We start from the raw sequence: 25,016 nt of genomic DNA, 5'->3' as shown, positions 1-25,016 counted from the left end.
AGGTATGGGAAAATATTACCAAAAAAAAAAAGGAGAAAAGCAAAGCACAGCAAGTTGGGGAGGGAAATAAAATAAAAATAAAACTTTATGGTAACGGATTTTTTGCGCGATGGCATCGTCTTTCCGATTGTGTGCCAACAGTGCCAACGCTGGGTAGAAAAAAAAACTGGGCGATGGTGTACGATAAAGGATTTCGATTATTGCTGCGTGCCAGCAATGAAGCAGCCCCGGGTTTTGTGCCCGTGGGATGAGCCCACCAAATATGAAGCCCTCTGGCGGCTCTTACATGTCGATTGTGTGGCGCCGCGGCACAATTTCAGCCACCGTGTACGCAAACCCCGTAATTTCTTTCCTAGCATGCTTTCGGGCTGATTGTTAAAGATTGCAAATAGGTAGATTTCGGAGTGCGATACGACCGCAGGAAGCTTACACACACACACTGTCAGCTAAGTTATTTTTAGAGGAAACCCCCCGCTTAAAGGCTTGTTTCGTCAAATTGCAAAGATTTTGTGCTCACGCTTCGTCCTGACTATTGTCGTTCTGCCTATTAGCGCTCGCACGGTTGATGAGGATCGATAATCGCACGCGCTTCTAGGCCAGTAGCACATATTGAGACGCACTCAGCTTAGCCTCTGTCACCGCAGGTCTTTTAGGTCTTTTAATTGCAGCAAAGGAATGGTAGCGTTCTTCCAAAATCGGAAAACTTTACCCCCTAATCAGTGTGATGGGTTTTAATGAAAATTAAGTTTATTAGAGCACACAGTTCAAGCCATTCGAATGTGATCATTTCGCCTACGATGGAAGCATAGCAGTGTGCATAAAATTGAAAGCTTTCACGGCGCTGAGGATTCGGCGAAACCCGCCGGCAGGCTGTCGAACAGTTTGGCAATATTTAGTGATATGTCCGGGATTAGCCTTATTATGGGCTGCTTTCGCCCCGCATTTGCTCGCAGAAAGCTGTCGTAAGCTGTCATTTTCCTGAGGATGGGATTAGGCACTCAAAACTGGGCACAAATAAAGATTGTCACAAGTTGTCACAGGCTAACGAGGGCCAGCTTAGGGTGATATATGGTTCCATATTGTTTCGGCTCGCTATAGTATTGCGTAAATGTTTGAAACTGCTCCAATGGTTTTGTGATGCCCACTGCTGAGTGCCTGCCAGCCTGCGCTGCCGAAGCCCTGTTCAGCGGAACAACAATTTGTTGGTCTTTTGTTTCACCGTAGATTTATTTTAAGCTTACCCTTTGATGGTTGCCCCGTGTTCAAGGGAAATTTTGAACCAACGAATAGGAAGCTAATGCCGCCGGCAAAAGCAAGCCACTGGCCTAGCTTCCATGCTGAGAGTCTATATTGATTTTACAACCCATGCGAGACGTACTGCAGACTTTTGAATAATGTCTAAAGCCTTGGTGGACTCCGGAGCGCCCTGGTTCAGAGGAAGGAAGCCGATGTTATTTTGCTGCTTAGATTTCAGAACCCCAGCAGAGAGATTTGTGTTACAAAAAGAGCGAAAATAACATCTAAATCAAATATCATAAATCAGCACCGTATTGAACGCAACTGGCATGCTGTGTGGGTCGGTTTTAACCAAAGAGCTATTTTTAGGCGACTCTATTTAGGCCCAAGAGTGTTTCGACTGGTGGGCGATTACTGCTACTGCTTTGCAGCGATTAACGAAATCGTTGCAACGTTTTACCGTGAATTTTAAATCAAAAGTTTTTGGTTTTTGTTTGAGAAGGGATATGTTTGATCTTTTCAGAACACTTTTGCTGAGCTTCCGAGTGTTGAACGTTCACGTAACAAAATATGACGTCAAGCTGATGTTTGCTTGTTATAAAATATATTTTGACTAGACTTTTTGTCATGATAAACAGTTTGTTTGGTTTTTGTTTTTAGCTTTAGCATAAATCTCCATCATAATTGCAATCAAACGAAAATAAACAGAACAATATAATTCCTAATATTACGTTGTCCAAGTATTCGTGTATTTACGCATCTCGATAAGCCTCATTGTTTTGCCAGGGTCTAGGAATGTTGAGTTGATTACATTGATACTTTAGCTGCGCGGTAGCCACATTCCTGCATCAACAATACGGCATTGTGCAAACCGGTATGCCACCGCTCCCCCGAGGCAGCATAATAAACATTATTTCCAGGAAGTTATCCCATTCATTGCGCTAATGAACCATTGTGACCGTACAGGGAAGTGACATAAAGGGTTTGATTGGAAAATGTCACTGCCCTATCCTTGAAGAAAACTCGGAACTCAGAAGAAGATAACATCAAATTGCACATACACGCACATACACATAACAACACACACAAGCATGCCCAGGGCGGCTGGAAACGTACAAAACATTTCTCCGAAGTCGTGTAATTCGCTTCCGCTTTCATGCCTTCCGGGGGCGCCACATATCCCACCATTGGCTTATCGCCTGACAAATCATCAGCATCGGCTCATCACCACGAATCGATTCGCTGATTAGCCTCTATCAGGCCCATTCTTACACCGGGCACGCGCTGATGTATCGTATAGCACACATCTTCGCCGGCGCGAATCAACCTAATCGAACGGACGGAGCTCATTGTTTTTCAGCATTTGACACAAATGTAAACGAGATCATCAGTCATCAACCTCTGGCCCCTGCTGCTGCCGCCGTTTCTGTGTCAACTGTTTTGTTGGACTAAATGTCACCTTAAGCTGGATTAGCTGTAAAGGAACGTTGACGGGCCCGGCTTGCTATGGTGCAGCAGTAGCTTCACTAGATAAACGCATCCAATGGGGAGTTTTTGGTGTAAGCCAAACGCAAAACACTGGCTAGGTGCAGTGCACGAAGCCCGATAAGCACATCGCTGCTCGCTGGGATTAGCTGGAAGTGGTGTGTCGTTTTATTTACCGCTACCGAGCGGTGGCGCCGAAACGTCTCTCCGCCTGACAAGATTATGGATAAACATTCCCTTAGGCTGATAGTGGATGGATTAGTGCCAAAAGTGGGTAGAGAGGGGCATTTAATTTTAGCGCTGCACGTGCACTTATCTTTCATTCGAATCCAATTAGCAGGGACATGAAATGGAAAAGATTCGAAGAATTTACGCTCGCCGTACCTGTTTGATGTATTTAGCGCGATATTCCAAGAATTTGCGCACAATGCTTTCAGGCATCGTATTGATGATGTTTAATTGGAATCGGAAGGCAAAATAAAACTAGATTCCTGATTGGCGAGATGTGCATGCGTTTAGTGTCACGGGCAGCATTCCATGAAACACAGGAAGTTAATAGCAAACTATGTAAGTCACAACCTTTCCAGGAACGCCATTAGTGGGATATCGTTGAAACGATTTCATCTCCTTGACATCAATATTTTGAGTCTTTGAGCATTAAAATTGATTGTTTGTAATGAAGTAAAGGTTGATAGAAGGTGCTATTTTCACAAACAGACAGATAGTCTTTTTGGCACTGAAATACTCTGACTGTCTCGTTCAATCTAGCAGTCAGCTTCAGTTCGGTTCATTTCGTCTAAATAAACTTTGGACTATTAGTTCACCAAAGAGTGGCAATGTTTGAGCTTCTCGCTGCTCATCTTACCCTGAGAGCATACACAACATAAACAATAGGGTGTGTCGATGAGGCGTCTGTCAGTTACCCGGTCAGAACAATCTTGCTGAAAACTCTCTTTCGCGTGTTCGTTATGCCAATCCCCATTTAACAAGGGTGGCGAGCCTTAGTTCGGGTAAGGGAATGTGGGTTATTTTCCCCCTCTTCAACAAATAAGACGAACAAAAAATGTTGCAACATTCACCTCTCTCTGGGATTCTATTCAACCATCACCAACACAGCAGCAACAACAGAAGCCAAGTCTAAACGTGCTTTGCTAAGTCTTCACGCTACTGCCTCCCAACGGAAAGCTTCCTGTCTGCCTGCCTGCCCCACTGGTATGTGCTGGTGAAGGATAATTTATATGATGAAGGTCTACGCGCGCGATTGGGTTCTAGCAGCGGGAAGCCTTAGAGCGCGCGGAAAGTCGTTAGTTCAGTACGGGCAAAGGAAAAAGCGGCGGGAAACTGAGATGCAGAGTGCGAGACAGGGAAAGAGTATAAAGTCGCTCTGTCGGTATTTTGGCTGGTGAAGATGCATATGGTGGGGATAGCGACTTGGGACCGGCCAAACCGATCATCAACCTTCTCGTTACGGGGTAAATGAGGGATAAAAGAGGGAAAACGCTTCAGCCGCTTGGTGGGTGAACCAATATTGGTGAGCTGTCAGGTTTAATCAACTGCAGCAGTTTTGGCGATGAAGGCCGTCCAGACGATGCCGTACTGTACTGGGCATGATTCTAGCATCTTTATAGAAGCACATGGGATTAAATCCTACTGTGTGTATTTGTGTGTAGGTGTGTCTATTAATTGGGGTGAATAGGTCCACTGTATAGAATAAAATGTTTATAGTCAAAAAACGAAATACCCCAAAACTTGTGCTTCCTTTTCTAAAGTAACAAAAAATCAGTAAATAAATATATAAAAACCATTAAAAAGAATGTAGCTGCAGTGATGACTTCACAGTTTACAAAAAAAGAACGCACAGTTAAAACACTTCAACATTTGTGTAAAAAACTTTCGAGTACTGTGCAAATTTCTTTACATCCTGCGGATGTGGTTGAACGCAATATAAAGAAAAGCGTAAAAAAAAACTTTCTTCCGCCCCAGGGACACCCGTGAACACCCTTGCCAAGCTTGGGCCGCACCCAAGCCGCTGAAAACATGTTTCCGCTGCTGCGTACGCGTAGCTGGTGTCTCCGGACGTCCCGTGTCCCCACAAAACAGCCCAACAACCCTACACGCTAATCAAATTTGCCGTCAAAAGCCGCGAGAAACAACGGAACCTTTCTTTTTCACATTCGCTTCTTGCAGGCGCGGCCCATACAGGAGCGTGTTAGTCGCCATTGTGCTATGCCGCCGGGCCGTGTACTTTCCCGATCCGCGGCAAACGTGCCACCGTAGCGCACTCGGCACCCATCTCACGCAGATGATACTTTATGTCGTGATTAAGGCAAGGTAATGAATAAAATAGAAGCAGATTTGAGCACCGAGCCCGGTGTGTGTGTTTTTCTTTCCTGCTGACTACACATACTCTCCCTCGCCCGCTCTCGCTTTGCCGGTGGCAGTGGTGCACGTGATGATGATGAAGTACGGAACGATCCGGTCCCGTGCCTTTGCCCCACCTGCCTGGATGTCTGGCACTGGATGAAATTCGCAGAAACGTAAAGTGACACTCGTATTTTCTTGTAAGCATCCCAATTTGTTATGTTTGAAGTTGGAGATAAGCTTCACATGATTAAATAACTGCAAAATAACAAACAAGGTTGTACCACCCGGCAAGGCAGCGTGCAGAAGCAAGTAGCAAGCTTGGGGGGAAAGGGGAGGCGCAATGTCATGACCATATTTCATTTAGCTGCTCATCCCTCAAGGTATGTAGCACTTAATTTATCTCTGTAACTTTCTATACTCTCTCTCTCTCTCTCTCTCTCTCTCTCTCTCTCTCTCTCTCTTCTTTTTCTCTCTCTCTCTCTCTTCAAATCACTGTGTTTCATATTAAAAAGCCCTATAGCATGGAAAAGTTTCCCTACAATTTAATATTTACCGTTCAATTCATTAGAGAACTCTGAAGAGATGAGCCGGAACGTTATTCTATTTCCTCGAAAATATAAATTAGGTTCTCCCGAATCACTCGAAATACGGTGGGTTGCACATTGCAATATTGCTATCTTTCACATTGTGAAATTCATATCACCAAGCGCGTTCAAGATTTTCTTGAATGATCTGCAATGATGCTCTAGCAAAAAAAAGTCTTTCTATTGCCAATATCTGTTTTTGTTAACGTTAACACTGATATGTGAAGTACGCGTTTGGCATACATTCTTCGAATGTTGATAACAACTTTCATCGAACCGGCTCAAACTGACTTATTTGTACTGCCATCCGGTGTTTCACAATTGGTTTTAGTTTGTTTTACTGTTTGAAAATGGATAATAGATGTATTAAGATTGAAAATATCGCTCCAAACGGTTGAGATTTCATTTATTGATGTAACAACAGTAAAGAAAACTTGAATAATGCTCGAGCAAAGTTTCTACGAAAGCAGATGTGCGTCATATCTCGTGCCACTCAGTTCCGTCATAAGTAATAAGCGTGTAATAGGGATGTATTATCCGAAGTCATGATACGAACAATGCTCATTAAAACTGATCGATGTTAGCGTGTATAGCTAGGATGACCACACTCCTATATCTTATATCGAATCTATAATTCGACGAGAAAGATGAAAGTACGTTTTTGTTTTTCAATTAGTAATGGTATTGACTTGTAGATAATGGTGTACGCATCTAAAATTTCATACAATTTCAATTTCTAAATTGGAGCAACAAAATTGTATTGGGAGATCAATGTAACATCAGGCATTCATCATTAAGCAGCAAATATGATATGAAATAAGTCTTTAAACTAACATGTTACAACACTTTACTATCAAATTGACTAAAAAATTCTTCATGCGATAATTTTTTCAAATCAAATATGAGGCAACATTAGAAAGGAAACGTTGAATCACAAAACTTACAAGTTCCCACATTCACGAACTGCTTACTTCAATAAATTGTATCTTTTAAGAGCAGAACGGTATTTCAGACACTCTTATCTCACATACCAGTTAGGATAAAATAAAGCTTCTATCAATTACTACAGTGTTTATTGTTACATTTTTTACATGTAGGTTAAAGCTGGGTTAAAGAAAATGACGGCATCGATCTACGGAAAGCAAGGATTCGGAAACCCCTGCCAAGGACGCAGTTTAACCACACGGGCTTAAGGAACGTGCTGTTCTTACCCATTTTCTACGGTCTTATGCTTGCCGCTAAATCCATTCGTCCCACGGTTCAGCATCATTATACCAGACCACGAAAAAGTGTACGTACGCTCCTCTTCAGGTGTCGTGTGGAAAGCCCTCGCCGTTCTTCATACCTGTCCTGCCATTCCGTTTTTTTTGCTCGCTCCTACATGCCTGCCAAAGAAAATTCGTTCCAGCCACAACAATTTCCCGGTACCGTGTGTCGTTTCGATCGAACGAGCATCTCTTAGCTCATCAAATGATGTTCCATTGTGTGGTGGCATAATGTCATGGGTTTTTTTTTCTTTCGTTTTTGCGAAAGCAGAATAAAAAAAAAACGGTACACCCGTGATGAGCGTGGAAAAGAAATACGCTCGCTCCGTGCGCTGCTACCCACCTGGTGACTATTTGGCTTTTCTCGGAACCGGTCTTTGGCACAGGCAACTTGGTCAACTCACTCCCCATCCCTCTCCCCCCCCCGCGCTTCCCCATGTTTCTCGATGTAGTAGACCATTGATATTTTTATCCTCTCCCATTACTCTTCATTCTAATCACCTTTCGATTGGAAAAACACCTTTTATCGTATGTTGCAAGGGATGGTTAGATTGCTGCCATGGCTACTGGCACTGCTCAGTGGAGTTTGTGGGTGTGCGTCTTTGGAGCAATGAGTGGGAGGTTTACGTTTGGGAGGGGATGAAAAAAAACTCCTACCGATCGTTATGATGAATGGCATTGGCAAAAAGGAGCTTACAAGCATATTTTTCTTGCGTTTAAAAAAAGGCGTTTTTTGTCCTTTATTGGTAAAGGAAACGGTGAAGTATTATGTAGTGACAATTTTATGGTACGTATAGGGTAAAAATAACTTGTCTTGTTTTACACGAAGAAGAGTTTTTTTTATATTACGAATATTACGTATTGTTCAGTGAGGTATAAAACTAAAAACAAATTGGCATTATTGGACGATTTTTCCAAAGCATTATGGAGAAATTTAAACTAGTTTAGGTGGATTTAGGTTCGACTTCAAATTGAATTGAAATTAAATGAATGATATGTAGTGTTCCCATGTAATATTGTGTGCTTATTGGATAAATTATGCTGTAAACACGTCCTCCTGGAAAGTCACGTAAGCCACAAACTGGCTTCAAACTATGAGCATAAAGTAATAAAACCTTTCTTCCTTTGTCAAAACCTCAGCAACGGTGAAATCAGTATTCGCTGACAACTTTACTTAAGACCTTCACTTTAACGCACTGGATCACATACACACATACACACGCATCGCTTGATTTTCATTCTGCCCGGTCGTCTCCGCACCAAGCGCAGGTGTAATAAATTGGACCGCAAAGTAGGGAAATAAGTGGAATTTTAATTTAGTTCCCCGCCCGAACAGCAACCGCCAGTGTTCCGAATCGTGAAAGTATTCCAATTTTTCACCGTACGCTTGTCCTCGAGCTCGGGCCGAATTTGCTTATTATCATGATACCTAAGCGTTCCGTAGGTTGGTTCATACGGCCTGGCGCTTTTTTTTTTGAGTGTGAGAGTGATTTAGCATCCGCTGCACGGTAAGACGAGCTAGTGTAGTGGCAAGCGCGCAAGCGAGGAACAGAATTTTGATTGATGTCGTGCTTGACAAGGGGGTGCTTTTTTTTGCAACGTTCTTTACTCGCTTTTTTGTTGTTGCTGTTGCATTCCGTCTCAAACAAGGCTGGGCCGAAGCTGGTTGAGCGAATCAGTTAAGCTCAGCAAACGGAAATCAAACTGCCGACCGTGCAGCGACGCATAGCGAAAGCGAATTTGCAAAACTCGTTGCCATTCCATTGCTCGGACGGGTGGGTTTTTTGTGCTGCTTTTGTTCCTACGCACTTTTTTTCCCCACCTCAAAGAAACGAACCAAATTCTCATTCTATGGTAAAGAAAAATGTCAGCCTCCTTGAGAGAGACAGAGCGAAACAAAAAAGTTCAACAACCATCACTAGACCGGCTGTTTGACTGTAATGAGAATTAACTTGTTTTGCGTTCGAGTGCACGAATGTAATATAATTTCTCAACGTGACGATGTGGTCGGTGTCGGTTTTTTTTGCTCCTTTCCCATTCCTTGCTGTCATTCATTTCGGTCGCCAAAAAAAAAAGAACCGAGTTTTCCAGCGAACCCGGTTGCAAAACAGTTTATATCCTTCGTGCGAAGCGACAACGTCAAGCGGTTTGTTTCCCACGCGTCACACACGTGTCCCGGCTAGCGCTAGCGAGACACACTTTTGCGGTCGTCACCCTGCCAATTCTTCGTTCTGGGGCACGCCAACAATCAACAAACGCACAAAAAAAAGAAAAAAAAAGCAGGAAGCCGCTTACGCTTTGCGCTTCGTGCGGCAGGGATACGTGCAATAAAAATAACGCAACCAACGCAACCCGGGTGAATCCGTGCGCTAGAACCGAGACCACAATTAAGCGCAGTGACTGGCATGTGTCGGTGGCCTAGCCGGTGAATCGGGCGTTCGGGGCTCGCAGGCAAAAATCAACCTGCAATTACCACTACATAGTCCCACCCGACATTTCCCCCGGTTAGGCGCACAAGTCAAGCGCTAAGATGCCAGCGCATTATCTGGCACCGGGGTACGGTTGGTTGAGTTCGCAACACAATTATGCGAACGTTTTTTTTTTGCTCTTCACTTCGCTTCGCTTTTGCATAGGGTTTAGAAGCCTGAGAGCTAAAAATATTGTGCTGTGCTGGAGCTGACGCAAAAGCATGTCGACGCACTTGCAAACCATGCGCACGGGGGTCTGGGGTAAGCTGTATGGAAATTGCTTCCGCCATTTCCTTTTGTTGTTGTTGTTGTTGTTGGGATGTTTCTCAGACTGTCAATTACTGTTTGCGAGAAAGTGAAATTTCGTTAAATCATGCCTGCAGCTAGGAAAAAAGGAAATATTTATGCAAAGAATGGAGCCATACTTCATGCATGTGTATGTGGCATTTTTTTGCGGGCACATATGAGGCTATGGCATGTGAACCGCTCGTTCTAAAAATAAATTGATTTGCATGGAAAAACGCTTGCACGGCTTTGAAAAATTTGAGCGAAGAGGTATTATTTAATATTTTTATTCAACAGTTGGCTTCTGTTACTTACTTTACTTAACTTTCGTAATATAACTATTTTTTTATACGTGAAGCAAGTAAAGCATGACCAACGTGCATTTGAATTTACTTGTTTTGTCAAGCCTAATGCTCGTCTTACAAGATCAGCAAGATGAAAATTCCCATCCTTCTTCATTACCATAATATCTGATGCAATGCTAATACATTGTCATTCTTTTTCCATTTGAACACCTTCGTCAGTTTTTGCACATCCCCCCTCCCCCTCCCCACAGAGAGCAAGTTCAAAACGTAGCAAAAAGGTACGCAGTTCGCACAGTTTACACGGACACACGCCTTGACACCACATCAAACGGTCAACTTGTCGAAAGCCGCGCACCGCAGAGAAGTTTAGCTTTCCGTGCGAAACTGACTAGCCCTTTTCCCCAGGCCCGTAGCTGCGTATGGGACCCAACGGTGTGTCCCCGGTTGCCGTACAAAATCCTCGACTCATCCGTCAGCTTGTCGGATGTTCCTTTACAAAACACCGCACGAAGCTTATGGCACGCTGCGTGCGTTTGCAGCATTTTGCACCATTTTGTACTCGCGCGCGCCTTCTGCGGCACACTGCGGTCGACCCTTTTTTGGGACCCGTCTCCGTCTGCTACCCTGTGCTCCCCAGGGTTGAGCAAACCCTAGAGCTAGTGGCGCCGGGTAGTTGATGCGCTAATCCGCGTTGTTTACCTTGACGAAGGGAACCAAACGGGCTGGGTAAGGGGAGCTGGAGGGGCTGACGATGCTGGGCCGTACGTTTCGCGCCCGGACCGGTCTTAGTTTCCAAATTTAGCACCGCTGCGAGCACAAGACTGCGCCACTGCATTGTTTATCGTCACTCTAGGGTGGCCCTGAGGGAGGGGGGAGTTTTCACCAGTCTGTGGGGGGAAAAGCTACTTTCGGGACGGATTACAAAGCGCAACTTTGAAAATTTCCAACACGGGTAAGTCGGCAAACCGGGGCGACAACAAATAAATAAAAACAGCTCAACAGTGTCGGGGTGGGCTTTTGGGTATCCCCCAAATGCTCCGGCAAGGATTTTGGTCCAGCCATCGGATTCTCCACAGCCAACCGGTTTTGGATGATGCTGCCGCACTAGCGCACATCGCTCCCGGTAGCGGCGGGATTTATTTTTCATTTCCTGCGGGCAAAGGTCGATGGAAATACCTTCCGAACGGTGTATTGAATGCGACAAAACGGGGAGGTTTTTCAACAAAAGCACAACGCCTGGCGTGGGATGAAAATCCAATGGTTCCGATTCCTTTGTCATCAGGATTAGAACCAAACTTTGGCAAGAGTTACTGCGAATTTTTTTGTTGGTTTTTCGTGATAGCAACATAAGAGATGATACGAAAAAAGATGTATAGAACAAACATTGACCAGATTTTTTCAAATTGAAAACAAGAGTTGCTAAGCCTGATTGATCTGTGCCGAAACAAACACAGAAACGTTCCAAAAGTTGTCAGAAAGCAATGATATGATATTCTAAGGAATAATCTTGTCAATAAAGTTGCTAACAGTAAAGCAATGTCTTACAATCAACAACCAATTGAAAAAGCCCTACACAATCAAAGCAGGAAAAAAACCTTTTTGTTGCAGAACTTTCATTGGAAAATGTATGTATGGTATAATGTAGCAGCAACTTATTTCAACTGGATAATCAAACGCTTTAAAGTTTCTAACCTTACTGTTGAACTAACGAAAACCCCTTCAGAAAATGAAACCTATATTTGAATTCCATGTTGTTTTTTTTTTCAAAAATAACTCTGAATCGCTGATTCATAAACAAATAAATATGTTTGATTTTTTCCTCTACTCAGCAGAAGAGAAAACGTTATTTAAATCTGTGAGCTACCATGCGCCTCCACCAACTATATTCGCATCAGTTAAGCGCAACCATGCGTCTCCATCTACGTGCAATAAAATTATTACTCTATTTTAGAACGATACAAACAGCTCCAATTGTTTTAGATTTCTTTTCTTATTAATAACAAAACATCAAAATAACGTTCAAGCGCCAGACTTTATAAATTTTCAAGACATAAATGGAGAAGCCTAGTACTTCATAACAAAAGAGGTGCCTGCTGATAGATTACACCAGTGCTATCCAACTTTTTGGGACTTTGGAGCACTTGGGATTGAAAAAAACTCATTTTTGTGAGTCCCAGTTAAAGTGAATGCTTATATATTCTATACTTATTTCAGAGCTTTTTGATAAAAAAAAATTGTTTAAATCTTATTCAAGACATGTACGTGAAAAATTTAATCGTGATTGTGGGGAGAAACATATGCATGATTTGTATGGTAATAAGCTTTCCTTAAAAAAAAATCGGTTCATTCGTGAAGCACATCTGTTAACGACAACCAACTTAAATAAATAGCTTTCTCTTCCGCAAAGCAATCCACAATTTCTTCAAAGGCCACACAAATCTGGCCACTGTGGTAAATCAATTTAAAAAAAGTCGTTCAATAGAAAATTTACAGCGCACCTGCTTTGCACATTTGTTAAGCTCAGCTGACAGTGAAAGATATGCTGTACACATACACACACACTCCCTCAGGCAAATCGCTTCGGCTTTGCACCAAAAGTAATCGGCAATAAAGTAAGTTATCTTGTTTAACGCCACATCCATCAAAAGCCAACCACAATGGCAATGGTAACAGCTGCTACGAATGCATTCTGCCCCGTACTGCAGATAGCGCAGAAAAGTTAGTTACATTGGCAGTTCGAGAACGCCGCGCCGAGCTCCCCCGGGGCACACGCTTTTTTACACGTTCTAAATCAATTCCCCGGTACGGTCGCGCACGGTACAGCATGCTCCTGCGGTGAGCAATAAGTAGCCCGACTAAACGGTCAATAAATCTTGGCAAGTGAGTTTTTGAAATTTTCGATACCATCTCGGGCTGGTCTCGGGCAAAGCCTGCGGGCAATAAATCTGCACCACCGGGTGGGTTGTGCCTGGCGGTTCGGCGCTGTTGGAAAATCGCGACCAGAACACACCAACGCGTGACCCTTTGCGAAACTGCTGTCGCGCGCCCGGCTGCGAAGCAGAAAGAATGATGAAAGTCAAACGGCATCACGCAGAAGGCCTCTTCACGGCGGAGGGGCGAGATGAGTCGGTGCGATACGCAAGTACGGCGGCTTGAGCTAGGTTCGGGCTGATCGATTGCTATCGGCATAAATTATGTGCCGTACATGGTTAAGCCTGGGTAAATGCGTGATAAATTGGGTGATTCGCGTTTTCTTCCAATCGGCATTGGCTTTGGCTTTCGAGATGCTGCCAAAAAGGGTGTGACCGCAAGGGGTGGAGCGTTTAAAATTCGGCTGAAGAAATGTCAGATAAATAGGCACAACAGAACGACCCATTGGGACTAAAGGACACGCGTTTGAAATGCTAATATGGAGTGGCCACTTTAACGAAACGAGCTTGAATGTCAATAAATTATGTTGCCACTCAGGTATGGGAAGTTTGAAAGAGTATATATTTGTCATTGTTTGGCTGTCTCTGTGTTCTCTAATGTAACAAAAATGATAACCGATAAAAGAGTCTCATTATTATCTACTTTATTTCAAAATCAAACGAGTGAGCGGACGTGCCAAATTCTACAACATTAAAAGAGCATTTGCTAGCAGTTCCATAGCTTCCCAAAACAGAAATGCCTTCGGGTAAAATCCTAGTCAATAGCTCACAACTTCCCATCCACTCCAGTGGCACAGTGGGGTGGAGGAAGGGTGGAAAATAATTTCACGCGAAATTTAAATTTCAATTCTACTTTCACTTTACACCCGATTCCGAACCGTGTTTGGCTAAATCGCTACCACAAGCGAAAGCTTTGCAAGCATCACCACCACCACCGCCAAGCGAGGAATGGGATAGCGTGACGCGCTCGTTTACTTTTCATCGATTTGCCGATAGCAATTTTCACGTCAACGAAAATTCAGTACGCTCTTCGCTTGCCTGCTACACACACACACTAGCACGCGTCAACTCACGTACGAAAAATCATCGATGAAGCGACACAACACCAAGATCTAGAAAGATAGAAACCCATCAAACTCAATTCCCACCCTTCCCAACCCTGTTGGCGGCTGCCTTCTGTCCGGAGTGATGCGAGTATGCGAGCGAACATTTTCAAGTCTGACACAAAACTCCTTCAAACTGACATTAACACACATACACCCAAACAAGCTTTATGTAGAGCCAAAAAAAAAAGGAAGAAAAACGGGCGCGTCTTGCTGTGCCGGTGCGAAACGCATCACGCTAGGGTTGCCGCAACCGGAACCTATCAACGAGCCCATGCAAAAGGTATGTGAGGGTGTGTGTGTATGTGTGTGATTGTGCTTGTATATATATTCGAACGAGATTCAATCAAACTGCAATCAGCCTTTCGGAGCTTTTCCATCGCTTGCTTTCCATCGCAACTCGCGTAGCTCCTTCGCGTTTACCAATGCCACCGGAAAACGGCTCCTAAGCTCTAGGGGCTTGTGTGTGCGTGTGTCACTGCCAGAAGGTGTGATGAAATCAATTTCTTTGGCAAATTGAAAATAGTAGTAACATACTTAGGAAAGAAGTGTAATATTTATTAGCGATTTTATCGCACATTTTTCAAGGCCTTGGACAAACTGAATGTATTTGAAATGTTTTTAGAGCAAAATGATTCTTCCCTTTCTCATTTTTTTGATGGGTTTTGTGCATCTACTAAAAAGAGTTTTACAGATAAACTTTGTTTTCCAGATTGCCTTAATTTAAATCCTCTTATTGAACGGAGACTTTGAACCTTATTTGCTTGTTTAATACAGATTTAAATTTAATTTTATAATGTCATTTGTGGCTACCTTATCCCAAAGATCACGGTAAACTTTGTGCTACCAGTTGTTTTAATTAAAAACGTATATCTGTAAATTTTTCTAAAAATGTATGCAATTAAATGCAACACAAATAAAAATACTTCAAACAAAATCCAGTTTAACAACACTGTTGGAATACAGCAAAACAAGGTTGTTCCAACGACCTGTCGACCTATGCGTTAGGAATTGGTGAGAGAGGAAAATAAATGGAAAAAAGAGAGAATAATTGTATAAAAATGGGATAAAAAGACTCGCAAGAAAAGCTAGAGAGATTATTATAAACGAACTGGCGGAATAAAAAGACTTATTTTTTGGCAACAGCTGAAGTACAACTTAAAGGCTTGAACATGCTCGGCATTACACCATTTTTCCGCTTCGTTTTCTATCACAAACCTCGAAGAGCTTTCAAAGACGGCGTTAAAATTTGACTTAATTATTTATTTATTCAAAACAGCAGCATTTAATCTCTAAATAAGCATCTTATTTATGCCAAAAATAACATCAATCTTAAAACTGTACCAATTTTTCTTTTTGAAGTTTTTACACATGTTCTTGTCTATTTAAAAATAAAACACTATAAAAAATATCCATTGCTTAGATAAAAAAAACTTATAATAATGCAACATAAAAAAAGTATCCCAAGTATCCAAAAGCCTGTCCAATTCATCCATTTAAAAACGCTCTAGAGCTTTTCACCCAGAACGCCACATCACCGCACCGCAGCTTTCCATAAACATGTTGTTGTAGCGTGAAACAACTTGTTTTTCGGTTTAGCCAGTGTTCGGTTCCTCTCCGCTTTTGTTTTTGCTGTTCGTTCGTTCCTTCAAAAACACACAGCCCACACACTGCCACGCTACAATGTTTTACGCTGTTCACACGCTTGTTACTCGTGGTGGCACTTTCGTTAGCCCAATGCACGGTGCCGTTGGGCGGAGGCAGCCGGCATTGAGGCGCAGAAGGGCAGGCATCGAGTGAAAATACTGCTTACTTTGCTCCCAAAAAAACAAAACCCCCCGAGCTCTAAAACGCAACGCACATTGGCACATTGGAGCTCGTGACCGGCTTGGCGCATTTATTCGTCATTGATTATAATATAAAATTATGTTAATTTATGCTCGGCGCACCCGGCGCACTTTTCCCCCCACCCAGTGGCCGTATTCAACGGGGACTGAAGCTGAAGTGCTATACGGAATGTTATTACTACAGTGTGATGCAGCCTTTCCCTCTTTTTTTGTTGGTTGGTTCACTGCTGTTCTGTTGCTGTTGCTGTTTCCGTCCTCTTGCCCTTCCAAACAACAACCGGCAAATAAAGCCTTAGAGTTGTCACACACTAGCACCACACACGCCTGTGAAATGGATTTGCAATTCGACTGCTCGAGCACGCTCGCCCCTTCGGACCGGTCACTGTTTTATTCAAGAGCTCAGAACATGGCTAAAACATATCGCCTCTAACCTTTACCCCAAGTCACACTCAAACACACACACACACACACACACACACACACACACACCAGACCGACCCAATCTCGAGCCTGGCTTTTCGACAATTGTCAACTCGAGTGTGAGTGTAAACCGGGTGGCCGAACAAAAGTGAAATGAAATAATGCAGCCCAAACGATATGGCGACCGGGAGTAGTATCGACCGGAAAAGCCATCCGCATAAGCTACCACGCTACCACGACGCTACATACCCACACAAAGACTGCACACACACAAACACACAGTCACCGCATGCGTGTGCCTGACGAGAAAGTTAAGTAAATTGTCAACGCTAATTTGCATCTCGTTCCAGTGCGTCGTTTCGCCATGCAGGCAGGGTTGCCGAGAGCCATAATCCAGGAGCTAAGGATCGGAGGGAGTGGAGGGAGCACCCCGGCAGGCTAACGATGCCTTCAGTACTCGTTCGCAAAACGGTTAGATCCTCAAGATCCTCACCGCCGGAACGGCATAGTGCCAACCGCGCCCGGATACATGACAGCTGTCTGGATTTAGATACCCGAGCATGCCATCATACCCGGATTTGCCACAAAAACCCGTCGGTCGGTCTTTGCCGAACATTGGCAGGAACCATCGCAAAGGATCGACTTCAACGCGCTGCCTTCACACAACAACCTCGTCCTGCTGCTGCTGCTGCTGCTGCACTGTTGAACGTACCAGGCGTTACCGAGCGTTACCAATTCCCGAAACCTTCTTGATGGCAGCTCATCGAGAAGCGTATTAGATCTAAGGGCTCCACTTTAGAGCTCGGTTGGTTGCTTTCTTTTCTACCGAGGCCGGCTCTGCAAACGTCGCATAATGCAAAATAATGACACCGTTGTCGATGGGCAATTACGGGCTAATGCGGTGAATTGTAATACGCTTTCGATTAGATCTGGAGGAGCCCGCACGAACATCCTTCTTCACAGCCGGGTGAAGGGTGTGAAATGGAGTGTGATAATTTTGTAAGTGTGCATGCGAGCATCTGTACCGTGCAGATGATTGATCTTTCGACGAAAATACGTAGCTTAGAAGGAAAAAAAAAACAGGTACCTTACGCAGGTAATGCTATTGAAGGCTCATTATGCCGACTGATGTGAGAAAATGTACTCCGACGCTGTGTGTAGCGTGTAGCCTGAATAACAAGTAAAAAGTAAGCTTTTGATGCATAATAAGGTTTTCTGCCGTAACGGAGTTACGCTGTAAGCTTTCCTTTGTTGCTGAAGACATTTACATGCGCGCACAGCCGGTATTCTTTGATTAACATTTTAAACCATTCGCTGGCATCACGGTAAGGTATAGATGGACAGAAAAAAAGAAATCTGACTTTTGTTATCCCAGTCATTGTCTTACTAATACAGATATACTCAGTTTGAGTTATTTTTAAATTTACAAATTGTAATTCTCACTCCAAATTTGCATTTGATCAAGGGCCTGAGACAAGTAAACGAATGAAATATAATAATAACTAATATATTTTGTTTCATTTTGAGCTTTGAAACTAGGCCATATCTTTTCTTCTAAAGTTTTTTGCATATTTGCTAAACTTTTTACATTATAAAATACAACTTTGATTTTTTTTTTTTGCTTGAAGTCGCATGTGTCCTATATATAAGAAAAAAAGCAAATGTTAGCGCCTAAAGCTATGCAAGTAGTTTTTTTTAACAAAATGAACTCCTTATGACAGAATGAGCACCACATGACCTAATGAACTTCGTATACTAGTATCAGCGCAAGCTAGTAATTATTACAGATAGGACAATGAATTGTAGAATAAATTTAATCTAGGCTGGAATTCCGGGCGTTAGACATCTCTTGGCAGAGCTACGAACATTTAGTCCTTCGAACCCGATTACTTACTTTACGTAATACCAGCTTGTGAAAGCTGTGAACACCCTAAATACATTTTATCCACTGCGGGAAATTAATTGTCTTCTTCTTCTTCTTCTTTGGCTCAACAACCGATGCCGGTCAAGGCCTGCCAACACACTTGTGGGGTTGGCTTTCAGTGACTTATTGATTTCCCCCCATAGCAGGATAGTCAGTCCTACGTATGGCGGCACGGTCTATTTGGGGCTTGAACCCATGACGGGCATGTTGTTAAGTCGTACGAGTTGACGACTGTACCATGAGACCGGCTAATTGTCTTAACTGAATTAAATATTTTCTAAAGAATATTGCCAAACACAATGCTGTTCAAACAACCAACAGGCGAGTCAAACAACTTAAATTGAGCATTACAAACAGTCTATAATAATAAACAAAACTATCGAATGTATAAGCATATTATTGTTTTTCATCCGTTTTATAACTGTGTTGTTCTGTTTCATTCCAAAACAATATGCTTTACGCAACAATAAACTTTTCAATAAATCAAACAATGTCGTTATTTGTTTTTGCTAATTTGCTTATGGATGTGCTAGCTTGTAAATAAACCTTCTACAGGAAAAAAACACCTCACACAAAGCAAAAAACTATGCTTAAATTATAAAAATCAAACAAAACAGGTAGAGTGTCAACCATCACCGTGATGCATTTGCGGGTATTTGCAAACAATCAGCACGTTGATTGGTTTGCCTTGTGGAAACTGGCACGTGGAAGCCATTTTCCCTTCAAATCGTCCTCCTTATTTGCACCGCCTTTATCTCATTCTCAAACACATCCTTAAGCTGATTTATGACTTTCCCCGAAGTGCCAGTGCATACACAATGTGCCCGGTTTTGTTTTATCTTCCTTCATCTCCCCACTGTGCTGTGGAGTTGCTCCATGCAAAAGCCTTCTTCGCTTTCATCCCCGTACGCCTTGCGAAAGACTTGTGTGCGCAAGGAATTGCTTGAAATAATTAAAACAGTCCCATCAACGCCAACTGCAGGCTGAGGGGCAGGCCGGCACGGAAACCGGACGCAAGGTGCATCGGAAGGTTTAATTATGTAAATTTGGGGTCATCTGAACTGCACACTAAAGGGGGGAGCAAACAAAAAAAAAAGGAAGGAAACGGAAACACACTCACACCCAGTGAACGGTTACGGTTTGTGGGACGATTTTGGTCCGCAAAAGATACAAACTGCTGGCAAATGGGGACGGGCATGGCGCTATCTGTGCGGCAAGATCTGAAATTAGTTTCACCAGTTTGCGCTCTGCCTTCGGTTGGTGTGTACATGCTGACACCGTGGGGTCGTTCTACGGACATGCGGTACAGTGGAAGAGAGGTACTGCTCGGTGAGGATAGATTATCTTCAAAGCAAATATTCATATCATGTACAGTTCGGTTTCGATAGAGATTTATAAATTTCCCAATTTCAAAAGGCGTTCCCCGATCTGGAGCACGGCCTTGGCAGCCATAAACTATTGCTCTCGCAGCCAGGACAGCGATTTTGTTGGTGGAAAGAAGTGGACTGGCACAGGAACTGGAAGCGAAAACGAAAAAAGCGAACTCCTTCGCAACCATCTCCGTGCATTGGTTCATATTTGCCTCGGTTCTCTCGGTCGGCTGCAACCATTTAGCGCACAGCATTCAACCCCACCCCGTAGCATTTCAATGGAAAGGATAAGCAACTGCCCGAACTGAACTCCTCCCCATCTCAGGCCACCTCACACACACACTCTCTCCCTTCACCACGCCACGGATCTGGAAGCGATAGCATGTCCCGAAACGTGACTTTGCTTTAAAAAGAGATTTTAAATTGATACATCACGGACCGGCGGCGAGAATGAGAGCAAACGATACAGCAACTGAGCCACTGTATGTATGTGTGTGTGTATGTGTGTGTGTGTGTGTGTGTGAACGGTGGTTCGTTCGGAGAAAAGAGCGATGAGCACGTGTGCATGTAAGCATGCACGTCCAGTGTCATCCGTTTTTTTTTTTTCATTCTTCTTCTCCCTGCTGGTGTTGCCAGTGCATCTGCATGCTTTGCTTCTTCCATCCTTTCGTGATCTTACTGCCACCCCCCCCCCCTCCCCCTTTGTCCAAGAATCTAGCTAGCCTGCATTGAATAAAACTCTCCACTCTCGTTGGAAAATGCATTCACAAAGACACAGCGCTCTCTCTATCAACCATTCCGGCAGGGTAGATGGGGGTAGATAGATTCATCGTCACGTGACGGCGCTACGATACGTTATCGATTTCCGTCCCGATAATGGACGGAGGTGCAGCGCAAATCTGGGTTATGATAAAAAATTGAACCGATCGAATGACTAATGGACTACGCTCGCTGTACGCTGTGGCACTGGCACGAATCAATGTGTGCATCCACCCGAAAGGCGCTTCCCACCCGACACAAAAAAAAAAAACACAGCTGCAGTCCGTGAGGACCGTGAGCGGAAATATTTCACTTGCTTCGATGTCGGGAACGGTTTCCTTTAACATTCCCCATGCCCAATCTTGCTGCCGACCACCAGGCATGCTTAAATAACGTTCTAAACGAGCTTCGTTCAAAAATTTCCGCCCATCCAAACGCTGTTGTGCAATTACTGGCTCGCTCGTGTGTCCCTTTGCGTGGTTCGGTTCGCTGTCCCGGCAAGGCTGGAGCAATTAATCTTGATGTAAAATATCGTTCCGGAACGATCTTGCCATACGGCCGCATTTGGAACGTTTCGCGAGATCGGACCGGAGGCAATTGGGGGGGAGGGAAAATCAACAGTCTCGAAACTTTCCTTTCCTGCAGTGGGGACGGGCGACGACCCGGTAAGGCTCTGTGTTCTTGGTACGGACATCCGGGGCGGATTTACGGCCATGTTCCCAGCGACAAAGCATAGAGCCGCTCAACTCAAATTTCAACCATACAGATAGCCGAAACAGTGAAGCACAAAAAAAAAACGCCCCACCTCAGCATCCTTGGTATGATCCGATCCGGGCTGATCCGCCGGAAGACAGACAGTACGCCCCTAATGTCCGACCGGCGCGCGGCGGCCGTTTGCGGATGGGCAAGCTTTCGGATGAGGTAGGATTTTAGGAGCTAATTGAAGTGATTATGTATCACCCACTTGACGTGTGTTGTTTTATTTTCAGCGGACAGCGTTGCCAGCCAGTGCTACAAATCCCTTGGCGCAAGATAACGAATGATGGTGCCCGGGGTGGGTTGTTTTTTTGTTCTCTCTGGCCTTAAAGTGTTGCAGGGCTAACAGAACCAGTGTGCCCTGGAGACCCTGCGACCAGGTGGTGGACGGAAGCGCAGTGGAAACTGTTTGCGCGTGAGTCACGTACAGAGGATTATTGATGTAGGGAGTGGTTTGTGCTTTCCGGCACAATGGCACGATGACACGGTGGCAGTACCATTTGGACTGGGAGAGATTGTATTTTTTTATCATTTCCAAACGATGAAGATGTGCTTGTAACGTGGCACAGTTTGGTAGAATTGCTGAAAAATATCCTTTGGACGTGCTAGTGGATTTGCACAGGAAGCACAAATGGCACCGGAATGAAACAGGTAAGACTAATTGTGGTCTATAGTAAGATTATGAACCCTGGTAATGTGTGCAATCTTAGATGAAGTGAGACAATGTTCCTACTCATTATTTACATTACTAATCACGGTGGAAGCAATCTGTCATTCCTGCTCATGTACTGCTGCTCAAACTACCAATGTAAAGTAACTGTTTCAGTACTGTTTTCACTACAAGTAACCTCTCAGGAATGAAATTAAAGTTTTCCTAGACAAAAATAATAATCAAAAGGTATAATTAATTCATCGTCTAATTTAGGGAGTGGCAATAATGAATCTAACTAGAGCAAAAACATTTACCAATTCAATCCAGTTATGTTTTCATTTTTTTTATATTTTCATAAGTTCAATAAAAAAGCAACACGCTAGGGACCCATTACAACATTGGCAAAAGAATGTCACCGAATTAGTCACCTGAAGCAAAACATAGTTTGGCATTGAAATGGGATAAAGAACGATGTATGTTTCAGAATTTAAAAAAAAAACGTGCGGGGATACATGGAGGTAGATATTTTAAGTAAAACATTGCATCCTTAAATCAGTATGCATCCTGGCAATAGCTCTGTCACCAAGGCCAAGAATTAACGAGAATTGGTAATAAATCAAAAAGTGCAGATGGAATAACTACGCACAGAGGAGTTGAGTATGAATGGAGCTTTTGATAGTAACTGAGTTTAAGAATACAGTTTGTCCCATGATGTGAATAAGAACTTTATACATACAATTGGTACCACTATACTGAACACAGATACATGCAAATGCCAGTCTTGTGACCTATTGTTGAAGACTATGGCTTATGGAAGCGGTCTATGGCTTTAACAGGAGATTAGACTGAACAAAATAGGTTAGTTGGCTCAACAGACGTTGACAGTCAAGGCCAAGGCCGTTTACCACTTGTGGGGTTGGCTTTCAGTGACTTATAGATTACAAATCTCGAATCGACTCTTCAAAGATCCATGAATCTTCAATGATTCATGAATCTTCAATATCTCTACAGATTCATGAATCCAATAAAATCCTAACAACAGGGCCTGTCGTAGGTTCAACCCTCCCCATAGCAAAACAAACTATCCGGCTGCGTGGTACTTGCCAAGAAGTTTCGAAAGCTTGTATAGGATGGCATAATCACGTTGGTTGTTACTCCAAGAATAATAAGCTCATGCTCTATGAATCCATGGAGATTTATGAATCCCTTGAAATTCATGAATTTCTAGAGATTCGTGAATCTTTAGAGATATATTCATCTTTCGAGACTCATGAATATTTGGAGATTAATGAATATTTGAATTTGATGATTCTTTATGATTAATGAGTCTTTGATATTCACGATTTTTGGAAATTAGGATTCAGAATCGTTGAATCATTTCAAAAATTAATCCAGATTCATGACTCTGAATCAGATTTACCCAACACTAGTCTGTTCTCGAAATGTACACTCATGTAAAATCACAACAACTGAGGAATCATCAGTTACATGGCCACACAAAAGACGTGAACAAAAAGTCTATAAATAGTTCAATGTAAAAAAAACTGCCGACATACGACATTTTGATCAAATTAGTTTCTAGTTTAACAAAATATTGAAATTGTATTTTCCAACCAGCCAAAGAAACTTACCTGAATCCAGCGTTGTCGCTAGAAGGATCGATGGCAGGCAGAGAAGAATCAATTTAAGCTCCAGCATCATGATTCACCGCTTTCGCACGATTTGCTTTCTATTTGAATGAACCTTTTTCTTACACTATTTTTTTTTAATTTTTCCCTACCACTTTTTCACTCGACCGTGTCTTCAACCGTGCGCCGGGGCATCGATCACTTTTGGTTGCTTCTACTACTCCACCACGCTTGAACGTTTAACCGCGAGTTCCACGACACATTCGACGGTGGCACACGCGACCTGCCTGCGGTGCACAAAACGCACAAACCAACCCAACACTACGTCATCCCCACTGCCACTCGGAGCGCGTGGTCTGCGCCAAAGCAGCCATTCAATTTATCTCACTTTATGCGACGTGCACCGTGTTCGTGATGACTTTTTCTCAGCGAGAAATTAATACTTCACACGTACCCGGAGACGCGCACGTTGCTTCCGTTGTCCTGCGGCACACACACACATACACAAGAAAGAACCCCGTTATTACTTTTTTTCCTTCTCTCAAATAGTTTTCCACCGTGAACTCGCCGTAGTGTTAATGCATTTTAACCGTTCGGTTCGCTGGCGTATAAATCTTAAGCAGATATTTTCCACCCCAAGCCAGACCATGCTCGGCGCTGCCCGCTGCGCACACGGGAAAGCAAATCCGCACTGCCAGTGTTACACTGCATCGCCCGTTACACTGGATATTGGAAAAAGTTATCGTTATTCAGGCGAGAAAATTAATTTGCTGCTTCTGAAGTACGGCTTTTCTTTGCTTTTCTTTTTTGCTTCTTCTTCTCCTTCACCGTCCGCTAATGGTTATGCTCACGCCGCCTCATTGCCACACTACACATTCCCACGAACGCACGAACGTTAGCTTACACTTTTACAGCATTTAATAACGCCAGCCCGGTAACGAGGCACGAACATGGTCGCACCAGACCTGGAACACATTTCATAAAACGGTCACTCAACCCTTCCGCCGCTCCGCCGTGCTGTGCTGCGATCTGTGGGGAAAACAAAGGGAAGAAAAACGAGATGAGTAAATAGAAAAATCGAATCGAGTAAAAAGGGTCGAATGAGCAAAGAAAAAAAAATGATACAAAGGCATGAGTTTTACAGTGCCGTTGAAACTGGGAAGCAACACATTGTATCGCGACGTAAATATCGCTGGCACATCACATGTCACATGGACGAAAAACTGTTACTAGGTGTACGGCAGTAACCAACAAACCACCACCAAACCGGGACGTGTGTTCGTGCTGAACAAAAGCGAAAACACGATGTCATCAGCATGCCGGAGCTGGCAAAACATCAAGCTCACTTCCTGGGGCTCGTGAATTCTGGACGACCATACAGCAAACAGACACTGTGTGTGTGTGTGTACACGGTGCTAATTTTCCTTCCATTTCAATACACGCACGCACAATACACACGCGTAAAATTGGCCAGCCTGTTCAACGCCACCGCACCGAAGTCGCCATCCCTCTCTCAGCTAATGACTTTTATTGTCCTAATTAAAGTCCTACCCCTTCCCGCGCGCGCGCGTGTGTGTCTGCTCAGGGACAACGGACGTGAAGGAAAAATGCGCCCAGCCAAGCATCTTTGTGTCA

The 25,016-nt window shown here is 43.6% G+C and overlaps 1 protein-coding gene across 7 annotated transcripts in view; it reads right to left on the bottom strand.

Moving 5' to 3' along the window:
* Positions 1–25,016, bottom strand: part of LOC121591716 (zwei Ig domain protein zig-8) — a 207,823-nt gene that overhangs the window by 118,174 nt on the left and 64,633 nt on the right. For all 7 annotated transcript variants that reach the window (XM_041912557.1, XM_041912559.1, XM_041912556.1 and 4 more), the window contains one exon: positions 23,385–24,410. In XM_041912557.1, the coding sequence (XP_041768491.1) occupies positions 23,385–23,454 (70 nt within the window). In that variant the 5' untranslated portion in view covers positions 23,455–24,410. The remainder of the gene's footprint in view (positions 1–23,384; positions 24,411–25,016) is intronic.

The sequence above is a fragment of the Anopheles merus genome, chromosome 2L (assembly GCF_017562075.2).
Source record: "Anopheles merus strain MAF chromosome 2L, AmerM5.1, whole genome shotgun sequence".
Lineage (NCBI taxonomy): Eukaryota > Metazoa > Arthropoda > Insecta > Diptera > Culicidae > Anopheles > Anopheles merus.
The sequence above is the reverse complement of the archived record's forward strand: the minus strand, read 5'-3'. Positions and strand labels throughout refer to the sequence as shown.